This window comes from Sinohyriopsis cumingii, chromosome 13, assembly GCF_028554795.1.
Source record: "Sinohyriopsis cumingii isolate HCF-2022 chromosome 13, ASM2855479v2, whole genome shotgun sequence".
NCBI lineage: Eukaryota > Metazoa > Mollusca > Bivalvia > Unionida > Unionidae > Sinohyriopsis > Sinohyriopsis cumingii.
In genome coordinates, this window is record NC_142973.1 from 12,867,994 (window position 1) to 12,880,570 (window position 12,577).

The window sequence follows — 12,577 nt, forward strand, 5'->3', positions numbered from 1 at the left end:
ATTTAAAATGTCACAGTTCACTCTTGCGGATAACTCCAAAGGCAGAATATTACACCAAAATCAAACTATGCCAATGAGTCCGTCGATTGTTTAAATATCCATGGCGTTATGTATGATTGCTTCTCTAAAAGCACATTAAACTATTCCAATTTATGTACCTCTTGTCAAAGCGGCTAACACAAGACTTCTAAATAATGTTTCTGGAAGTTAATACTGCACATGATAATCTCAGACATATAATTAAAGACAGAAAGGTCATCGGCCTTCAAGTACGATTATTAGAAAACCAAATAATCATAACTATACAATGTACACCAACCACAGAACACGTATCTGAGATACTCGTGCAGACTTCTTTAATGAAACCGTCGCCCACCCTTCTACTTAGTGAAAACTGGGAAGGGAAAGTGTGTGTGCGTGTGTATGTGCCCACGCGCGCGCGCAATTGAAAGTGAGTGGGGTTAGAAGGTTCTTCTTAAGTAAATGAAACGCACTCAGGTATAAATTCATGAATCCCAAATAGGAAGGAAGTCATTGTAATTCATCCGTGAGAGATTCTGAGATTTCAATCACTCTTTTCTAACTTAAAATGCCCTTCAACTGACCTCGTTTCTGGTCCAGAACGCTCACAATATTTTTTTTAAAAACCGCTTCTTACCTACCCACTTTTACGAAATCTCTTGCGCCATGATACATAATATATTATGTTCCATCCTGAATTGTATCTTAAAGGTAACAACATCAACTGTTCATAAAGCAATATATCTGGTCACGGATATTAAAAGAAAGAAAAATATTTTCTTTCGGGCAATAAATGTTGCGCGGCGCGAAGCGAACTTTAAAGGATGTTTGTATCTTCATACAGGAGTTGATTCCATGTTTAATAGCCTGACTTCTGCTTGTTCAATAGCCTGACTTCTGCTTGTTCAATAGCCTGGCTTCTGCTTCGTTGTTGCTCTTGTTATTTTTTATTGCTTTATTTGTACAAGACATAATAGAAAATATAAATACCACAAAGTTGTCCCAAATCTCACCAATGCGACCATATATTCTTTCGTGTCATACGCAAGTGGGTCATCTACCGAGCCAATGAAACATCTGCTTGAGTTGGCTTGAGGCTGAATGTTTTCCCCTTTTCCAATGACCTCAGAACAACAGTCGTTGTCAACAGAAAGGACATTACACGCGCAAACACTACAAAAGCTATTTCTCTATCTACCTAATGACCACACGAAAAATTCTAATGTCACACTTGCATGGTTTTACTAATTTCACATTTGTATGATTCACCAGTAAACCTTTTTACGCGGAATAATAGTATTTCACGCCTTGCAATACAATACACGAATGAAGCACCCCACGCCAAAAATATTTCTACCTCAAACTCTAAACACTTATGCCAAAAATATGTAGATAATTCCACATATTAAAGAAATCAGAGAGGGTACATTCCACGAAACTAATCCATGCAGCCACAAAATCTTGTGAACGCCGTATAGTATGACGTCAGCTGCTAGAAAATGGTTAATTGTTCGGGCTGAAAATATCTTCCCACCACCTTCTCCCCAAAATCGACAAATAACGACAAAAATCTAACAAAACTATAAACGGAGACATATCTAAAATTAGCACACATTCTAGATTTTATTACAGGAAAACTTAGCACATTAGGAGGACTCAACACATGTATTATCTAAATATTAATATTTTGCTTTACCAAAATGGCAGCAGAACGTAGAGACATGAAAATGACGTCTAAAATAGACTGTATATTTTCAATGTATTTTAATGCTGTATAATGTACGGAACAGACCAAAAACAATATGTTGAGTTTTTATAAAGGAAAAACTACGAAACAAATGACTTAAAATAATGAAATACTAAGGCTTAGAAACATTTCTTAAAGGAAAATGAGGACTTCAGTTGGTTTCAAACCAATGGTTAACATTAACAAACTTGCAGACTTTCACAAACTTAGATGGATGCAGTTGAGAATTTTACATAATGCAAAACTTCAGAGTCATATTTTGGGGAATTGCAAATGTCTCTGAGACTTTAAATATTTTATTTAGATGGATGAAAAGAAAGTATCGAATTAAAAAGAATTTGCTTTTAAATACAAATGCTAATAAGAGAAGAGGTTCATACCGATGAAGTAATAAAGTATATTAAAAATTCTTAATCTTATATATATATATATATATATATATATATATATATATATATATATATATATATATATATATATATATATCTGTGTGTGTGTGTGTGTGAAAATTTATCGCGCAAATATACATTGTAATTGGAAATGATTGCATACAACATTTCATAATTTCACAACCTTGGTAATATTTTCATGGACGTTTTCAATGCTAATTAGGATCTAGCAGGTTCTTATCGACGTGTAATTAATCGCATATTTAGCGTCACCAGTAAATAACAGTAATAAGGCCCAGTTCAGAATAAGCCTTGGTAAATCAGTTTGTTTCGTATGTAGTGGAGTGTCCGCCTTTCAACAATTACCACCAGATCTTTCTGACGATTTTTCCATCAGAATATGGCGCAAGGAACACCTCTCATTTTTTTCTCCTTCAATTTGAAAGGCATACTAACAAAATACGTATTTGTATTACAATGTACACGCGAGTAAGTACATTTATAATTCCAATAATATATCTCAGACGAACGGAAAGAAGTATGAAGTCATTGTACATTCTTATTCTAGTTTCACATTTTGTTCATAGCCAGTCATTCATTTGTTCATCCGGACCTACCTAACTACCTACCTACCTACAGACAGACAAACAAACAGTCATAACTTGATAAGTTGTATAGCTGAGATCGAGTCTTTTATAGTTCAGAGCGTGAACTGCCCACCCCCTTATTTTTTTTTCTTATTCTATTTACATAAAGTATTAAGTGACGTAAGATATTTGTAAATTTGCGCTACTTGGTACTTACTCGGGTGCCAAAGGTGCATGTTTAACATATAATTCATTTAATTCAATAATCATACCGGTGCAGTAAGCGAAAACTCATATTTGCTCAGAATACGAGATTCCATTCAAAACATCCCCATTAATCGTGTCACCTTCTTTATATATCTGAAGGATAATAATGAAAGGTCACCGAAAGGCTATCGGCCTGATGGGTAATCTTTTACAATACACGAAAATGATAATATGAGAACAAATGAAGTATTTTGTGATTTTCACGCAGTAGGAGTAGTTTAACCGGCGTATAAAGCGGTGTCAAGACAATTTGTCACTTTAATTGAAGGTGCTGCTCTGTTGTAGAAAGCAATTGTTGATTGAAGTGTCAATTGCTCGATTTCTCTCAATCGGATCTCGCACACTCGACATAAATACAATTGACAGACCGACGAAGTCTTTTGGGCTGTTTTACCCAGAGGGAAAGCCTGCTTCGAATTAGTCCGCCTCATTGGTTTCGTTTGAACCGTAAACTAAATGTTAGCGAAACGAAAGGTGCCTGTGTAATTTCCGCATTTGTGCGATTAAGAATAAAAGAGGGACGACATTTATTGTTACTCTAGTGGTGTTTCTATGCGAAAAACTATGTCGAATATTCAAACCCTTGGAAACGTATAGTTAGCTTTACCGGTCAGGCAAATGGACATTTACAACCACTACTTAGATCCTTCTCGCATATTTTTCTCTTCCAGTAACATTGCTAAATTGTCCAGTGTTGGGACTAACAGGTTGCGAGATTTTGTCCTAAAAATTAGGTTTTTCACAAGAGTTATGACTGTACTGTTTCTATACATACTTTCCTCTCTGAAACGTAGAGGTCTAATGAAGCAAATAGAGTAGCAGCACTTAAACAAGTTTATCTATTACATGGGGTTTGTGTACACGTTTATAACGATAGCTGTTCCAAAGTGGGTTTTAATAACGGTACAGAACGCATGCCCCGCGTAAAAACTATGCCATGAATGACACACTCTCCACGCATCTATTCAGTGTGTTTTGCAACGTAAACCTCATTTGATTTTCAACCCAAGATCAAAAAGTAACCGTTGAAGTGTATAGTGACACAAATCAGCCAGTCCTGAACGAAGGTGTACTCATTTTTTTATGGATTAGTGGCCAATCCGTCAAAATGGATGTAGTACAGTGGACATTGATTCTGGCAGGTAAGTTGTATGTTTTTTCAATCAGAGAGACAAATTCTGTTCTAGAATACAATAATGCTTCAAGTTTGAAATTATCGCATGTTTCTCTAACTTTTGTGCGGAAAAGCCATACCGTGAACTTAAGCCACTCCATTGATAGTCAAATTGACAGGATTATGTTTCAATCGTACAATGTTAGTAGGTCAATATCCTAATTTATTTGCTACTAAAGTTATTATTATTATTATTATTATTATTATTAACTATCATTATTCCTATTATTTCTACTTGTACATAATTTAAATGTTTATTTTTCCGCAGAAAAACTAGTAGTAAAATAAGAAATAGTCCTGGGAGTGTTGGTATTAACAAATATAATGGAAGCGTTTGTTACCTGTGTCGTTATAAGTTTGGTATTTTTGGAAGTTGTAGTGGTGGTTGCTGCTTGTGTATTTTAAAATCTCAGATCTCTTGCGTTTAGTTAATTAAACATGTCTTGATGAATTATGTCATGATTATATCATCTGACGTTTGTCGAAATTTAGAGTTCATTAAGTTAAAATGTAAATGCATACACGTAACTCAACACTTCTAAGGGTAAAACAAAGCTCAGTATCTATTATGTTGTGCAATGTCTATCGTGTTTATTCAGTTTGAAAAGCTGGCCAGAAGCCAGGACTGTTTGCAACAAAATAAGTCAAATACATATTTGTTTTCAAAAAGTGCTACTTCAAAAATATATCTTTCTTTGTAGTTATTTATGAGTAGCAAAACTTGCAGTGTATTGTACAAATAAATAAACCAGGTAATAACAGCAAAAATATAAAAATAAGTCAACAAATAATTAAAAAATTAGGACAGGCCGTAAAATATTTTGGAAATAAAACTAAATGGAGATGGAATATGTCAGTGACAACAATAAAAAGGAAAAAGACAGATTAAGACACGAGCCAAACATCCAAATCAATCAACCAGCCAAGAAATTTCCGTACTATGCGAATAAATAAACACAAATTTATTTCGAACGATGCTAGAGTGTCTTTTAGTCATATTCGTTTAATGGGAGTTTTAGAAATATGATGTTTTCGTCAGTCCGTTTATCATTCTGTCATAATACTTGTAATTTGTTGGTGCAATGGGTCTGGACACGTGTTGAAATCAATTCGCCTCACAACTTATCGGTAATTAGAATTCATGGGGCGCCCGTTTAGAAACAAGTATGTCTCAGTGCCTTTTAACATGCTACCATCTCACACGTTCTCTTAATAACTTTGGTAAACTACTAAAATATGATGTATATATTTACATATTTTCCTTCCACGATCTTCTCACCTTCTCTCATTTATTGCAGTATTTGTCACTGTCACCAATTGATTTGAGTCTACCCCCAATATATTTCACTGATCTTAGTAGCGTATATATGTTTATTTGTTTTTTCAATAAAGTCAAAATTACTACTGCGGTCACCTCAGCGAATATGCTACCTGGATAGAGATGCCAGATTGTAAAGAAATTCAAGAAGAATAAAGTATATTTGGTAACACCATGACTGCATATAATGGCTGTCATCTTATAAAATGTACCATCTCCCATTTGGATCAGGCATAATTGGGTTGCCGCAACTTTCTGCACATTGACACTTATTGACGATCAAGAGCATTATTAATCTGACCTTATTCAGCTTCAAGTTCAGAACTAACATGCCTTAAAAAGACTCCATAGTCTTTCTTCATTCTTTGTTATTTCGTCATGCTTTGTTTATAATTCCAGTGTCGTGGTGGGTTTTTTGGTGGTTTTTTTTGCAATCTATGTTCTTATGGCAACCGATATTGTAAAGCGCTTCGAGCTTTATAAGACTTAAACTCTGTACAAAATCATTATTATTATTATTATTATTATTATTGTTGTTGTTGTTATTATTATTGTTGTTGTTGATGTTATTATTATTATTATTATTATTATTATTATTATTTCATACGATATTTCTACGTTATTTTACAACTTTAGTTCCTTATAAGGTTGGTATGCAACGAATAAGCTGTAAGCTTTCTATGTTATTTCTTGCAGTCTGAAATTTTTTTCCTCTTCCTTTTTCTATGACTCAGTTAAACTTTTTAAAATTTCTTCCTTAACAATGCTTTCCTCTCATAAAAAATGTAAAGTATTTAATTATAATGCCGACGTTTCTTTATTTTATTTTTAATACTCATCTTATTGTTATCATCCAGCTTTGAATATTTTAATTTCCCCTATTATATTTGTATATATGTATTCCCCGACCCTAATCTACAGTGTTGTGAAGAGTCTACTATAAGCTGTTGGAACTATAAAGCTTACTCCGTTCTAGTATGAAGTAATATTTGTTGTGAATTTTTTTTAACCGTGCCCCCCCCCCCCAATTTGTTGTGATTGGACTCAAGATGGGCAACAGACGTATATCTTGGCATGAAACTTTAATTTTAATTTGTTCAAAATTTTCTTCGGAAGAAGATTTTAAATAATATTCCAGAACATTTTCTTGACAAAGGTTTATTTTCATGAAAGAAATTGAAATATAAATGGAAATCAATCTTTGAGCTCGTTGATTCAACACATAGTTTAGGAAAGGTAGAGAAGTTACTTAATATTGCTCAGAGAAAAACCGAAATTCCATAAAGAGTCATTCTAATTAATTTCAAATGTCTACATGATAAAAACAACGTTTCTAATTAATTTAAAGTGTATACTGGATAAAAACAGTGATTCTGCTTCATTTCAAGTGTCTACTGGATAAAAACAATGGTTCTAATTAATTTCAAGTGTCTACTAGATACTTCTTGCATTGCAAAATTTACTTTTAAAAAGGCATGACTAAAGTTTGAGAAACATTATAAAGCACATGTTAGATAAATTGACCTGATTGTTTGCGAAACGTAGATAAACTACAAGAACATGAATACCGTGAAAAAGATGTCCGGAAATTGTGAGATTGGTGATTATTTGTTTTGATTTCTTACCGTACACCAATTGAAGACTGTTGCACATTAACATCCTTCCAATAAATATACTGGTAGCACCGATATTTGAATCATTTTCATACCTCTGATGCTACTATGGCATATAGCTGGTGTCACATTTTTGAGCGGTAGCTGGTCCAATGGTAGGATTCGAACCCGCAAAATTTTGGTCGCGAGTCCGGCACGCTAACCATTTTGGCCACCACGGCTACCAGTCAGGCGAGGTGCGAACAACACGAAGGATTTTTAATTTTGAATTATGCTTGAGTTTGGTTATGATCTGGCCATATAGAGATACTAGATATGAACTGATATTATCATATGACGAAATAGCTGGATATAGAGATGCTAGATATGAACGGATATTATCATATGACGAAATACTGGATATAGAGATGATATAGATGAACGGATAGTATCATGCGAAGAAATTGCTGGATAATGGGATATTTGCACGTAATGTATGTAATACAATAGAATATGATGAATGGTCATAACCTATATCTTCTTGAAGGCGATGTTAGAAGCCATACAAGTGTATGTATGTATGTATGTATGTATGTATGTATGTATGTATGTATATATATATATATATATATATATATATGTGTGTGTGTGTGTGTGTGTGTGTGTGTGTGTATTAGAAACCATACAAGTATGTTAAACATACTTTAATAATCGTTTTTATTTGCATTTTATACAATATCACTGTAAACCATTTAAAAACCAAATGGTTGAACACATAGGAAAGGTTTTGTTGCTAATGGTATAAAAGGTAAAGTACGAGTATTATTGAACATATGCATAAAATGAACAAAATATGCATAAAATGAATGCATAAAATGAATAACCAATGCATAAAATGAACAACACATGTATAAAATGAACAACATATGCATAAAATGAACAACATATGCATACAATTAACAACACATATACAAAATGAACAACACACGTATAAAATGAACAACATATGCATAGAATGAACAACACATGCATAAAATGAACAACACATGTATAAAATGAACAACACATGTATAAAATGAACAACATATGCATAAAATAAACAACATATGCATAAAATGAACAACACATTCATAAAATGAACAACACTTATAAAATGAACAACATATGCATAACATGAACAACACATGTATAAAATGAACAACATATGTACAAAATGAACACCGTATGCATAAAATGAGCAACACATGTATAAAATGAACAACACACGTATAAAATGAACACCATATGCATAAAATGAGCAACACATGTATAAAATGAACAACACATGTATAAAATGAACAACACATGTATAAAATGAACAACGTATGAGTGCAATATATGAGAAGCAACAGCAAGAAGGTAGATGCAATATTTCTGTTACAATTACCCTTCATAATCCCATCCACCAATCCACCTTTTTAAAAAATATTTTATTTTTGCGGGGAAGTAACTTCGCTGCTTCTCTTTAAATGACCTTTATGAATATACTAGTAAAATAAAAATGATACCTGATACCCAGAAATGAATGACTATAAACAATTTCATTATTTCACAAGGTCTTCTCTAATGCAGTGGCCAAAACTGACGCATAGCTTTTGATTTATTTTCTTAGCATACTTAGTAACTTCAAATTTCTTATTATCGCATGAAGTGTTTGTTATTTTTTGAGTGTGAGAATCTATCGGTTAATGTCACACTAGAGAGATAAGGAAAATGTTCGTATTCCGAATAAAGATATTAAGTGACAAAATCTCGAAGAGAACCCAATCTCAAAAATCCATATGAGGGATTGGGTCGATTTTTAATAATTAAACCAGGACTAAAATTGCTATTTATGGAAACTCGCTTATACTGATTCAAACAGAAAAATGGAATATGCGAAGTGAATTCGTATTGGAAATATGATATTGACTGTTTGGAAAACACGTGATAACCGTATTTTACATATTTGAATAAATTGTCCCTTAACCTTGGACGACAGAAACCATTTGATGGGGAATCTATTTTCATACATGCCTCTAGAGATTTGTTGTGATTTCTGTGATGAGTTAGATGAAAATATACTGATTATGCTACTTGGTGGTATCAACGATGCTTCAGAATGATTAGAACTATCAAGTATTTCATTAGAACTCGAGTCATGGATTAATGTAATAAGACTCTCTATCAAGTATTTCATTAGAACTCGAGTCATGGATTAATGTAATAAGACTCTCTATCAAGTATTTCATTAGAACTCGAGTCATGGATTAATGTAATAAGACTCTCTATCAAGTATTTCATTAGAACTCGAGTCATGGATTAATGTAATAAGACTTTCTATCAAGTATTTCATTAGAACTCGAGTCATGGATTAATGTAATAAGACTCTCTATCAAGTATTTCATTAGAACTCGAGTCATGGATTAATGTAATAAGACTCTCTATCAAGTATTTCATTAGAACTCGAGTCATGGATTAATGTAATAAAACTCTCTATCAAGTATTTTATTAAGATACAGGATATTATATATTCGAATGATTAGAGAACTTGCACAGAATATAATGGAAGAAATAATTGTATTGAACTGCACAGCGAGTAGGAGATTATTTTTATCGTCTCATATTTTAAGTTTTATTTTGAGAAGTTGCAAAATGTCGTAAATTAGCAAGTTAATCCATGGATAAAAGTATGTCTGATGGATATTAACTTTTTCAACAGAAAACTTAATCTCAGTTAGTAGAAACTAAAAGCAAGTGATTGATAATGGTATATATACTTCAGGTGTAATATTTGAAAGCATATACATTTAATAGTGTTGGTATTACTCGATTTATAATTTTGCTAACTCTTGATTTATAAATAATAAACAGTGCTTAAATACTGAACGCGTATTTTCGTGCCCGTATGTATGGTATTGCATTTCTTTACATTATCATAAAATCTTAAGAAAAATGGAGGAATAAAAGAATCTCTCTCTCTCTCTCTCCCTCTCTCAGATACAGTTTTCTGCATTTGATCAGCAAATCTGAGATTTTGTACGGATATTAAATATGCGTTAAGTCTAATATCGCATTTCTTTTTAGGTCTTATGCCTCATTCAAAATTTTGTTTTTTTTGTACTCGCTAGCACTTGATGTAGTATATAGTTGATCTACTTTTTAGTCGTTATATATGGTAAATACAGAGACTCTTTATTGAAAGTAGTATATCGAATTAAGATCGAATGTAGTATACGATATTGGATTAAGACTGAAAGCAGTTTATCGGATTAAGATTAAAAGTAGTATATCGGATTAAGATTGAACGTAGTATCTTGGATTAAGAGTGAATAGTAGTATATTGGATTAAGATTGAAAGTAGCATATTGGATTAAGATTGAAAGTAGTATATCGGATTAAGAGTGAAAGTAGTATATCGGATTAAGATTGAAAGTATTATATCGGACTAAGATTGAAAGTAGTATTGTGTATATGTGTGTGTGTGTGTGTGTGATTTGGATTTTTAACGTAGCTTTAACAATGTTTCAGTCATATCGCTATGATGTCTGCAGTGTGGCGGTTTATAGTGATGTCTAGCACTGGGGCATCATGCCGCATACATGTAGCATGAATGACTTCAGGCCGACCAGTCCTAACACTAACCTCTTAACGCTGAGCGCCAAGCGAGGCACCTGTCAGCACCATTTTAATAAGTCTTTGGTATGACTCGACCGGGGATCGAACCCACGACCTCCCGCATCCAAGGCGGACGCTCTAACCACTAGGCCACCGGAGCGGTCTAGTATATTGGATTAAGATTGAAAGTAGTATATTGGATTAAGATTGAAAGTAGTATATTGGACTAAGATTGAAAGTAGTATTTTGGATTAAGGTTGAAAGTAGTATATTTGATTAAGATTGAAAGATATATATTGGATTAAGATTGAAAGTATTATATTGGATTAAGATTGAAAGTAGTATATTGGAATAAGAGTGAAAGTAGTATATTGGATTTGGTCAGAGTCTGTCAGTGATGAATATAGCAGATTTACAATTTTGTAACACAATTTTAGACGTGAAAAATCATGTGACCTTTTTCTTTAAATATAATTAAATGAATCCGTAGAAGTCAAGAGATATACACAGTGTAACTTGATAATATTTGCCATGGAAGAAAACATGGTTATGATCTTCAACGTGATTTATTATGGTCTTCAACGTGATTTGTTATGGTCTTCAACATGATTTATTATGGTCTTCAACATGATTGGTTATGGTCTTCATCATGATTGGTTATGGTCTTCAACGTGATTTATTATGGTCTTCAACATGATTTGTTATGGTCTTCAACATGATTTGTTATGGTCTTCAACATGATTGGTTATGGTCTTCAACGTGATTTATTATGGTCTTCAACATGATTGGTTATGGTCTTCAACATGATTGGTTATGGCCTTCAACGTGATTTATTATGGTCTTCAACATGATTTGTTATGGTCTTCAACATGATTTGTTATGGTCTTCAACATGATTGGTTATGGTCTTCAACGTGATTTATTATGGTCTTCAACATGAATTATTATAGTCTTCAACATGATTGGCTATGGTCTTCAACATGATTTATTATGGTCTTCAACATGATTTATTATGGTCTTCAACATGATTGGTTATGGTCTTCAACATGATTGGTTATGGTCTTCAATGTGATTTGTTATGGTCTTCAACGTGATTTATTATGGTCTTCAACATGTTTGGTTATGGTCTTCAACATTGTTCATTATGGTCTTCAACATGATTTATTATGGTCTTCAACATGATTTATTATAGTCTTCAACATGATTTATTATCGTCTTCAACATGATTGGCTATGGTCTTCAACATGATTTATTATGGTCTTCAGCATGATTTGTTATGGTCTTCAACATAACATTATCCAAATGATTACTACACATTAACAGGAAAGATATAAATAAAGAGTGAGAGGTAAATACTGTTGATATTAATGATTATCGAAGTGAGTGTGTGTTTCTTATCATACGTTCATTTGTAATGTCTTAACCAACGTGTTGTATTTGTATACTTATTTTATATCATACTCTATATGTATGTATGTATGTATGTATGTATGTATGTATGTATGTATGTATACATACATACATACATACATACATACAGAGAGAGTGTTTATATACATATGCGATGTGCGTGTTTATGTATGTATACGTAAATATGTATGTATTTATAATATTAATTTAATGTTTGTTAATGTGACAAATTTGTTTTATGGTATATTTCAAGCGTGCAACCATCATAATGCATTTAAGTATTAAACAGCCACACAATAAAAAATATGTCTAAAATACACATTTAAGTATTAAACGGCTACACAATAAAAAATATGCATAAAATACACATTTCAGTAATAAAATAGCTACACAATAAATATTATGTATAAAATACACATTTAAAGAGTAAAACAGCT

The 12,577-nt window shown here is 32.6% G+C and overlaps 1 protein-coding gene across 3 annotated transcripts in view; it reads left to right on the top strand.

The window, feature by feature from the left end:
* The first annotated feature begins 3,918 nt into the window (after positions 1-3,918).
* LOC149784952 (signal peptide, CUB and EGF-like domain-containing protein 1) overlaps positions 3,919-12,577 on the top strand; it is a 297,834-nt gene continuing 289,175 nt past the window's right edge. Inside the window, exon 1 of one of the 3 annotated variants that reach the window (XM_089978604.1) lies at positions 3,919-4,153. In XM_089978604.1, the coding sequence (XP_089834730.1) occupies positions 4,120-4,153 (34 nt within the window). In that variant the 5' untranslated portion in view covers positions 3,919-4,119. The remainder of the gene's footprint in view (positions 4,154-12,577) is intronic. The other 2 variants (XM_089978603.1, XM_089978606.1) reach the window with 2 other exon arrangements.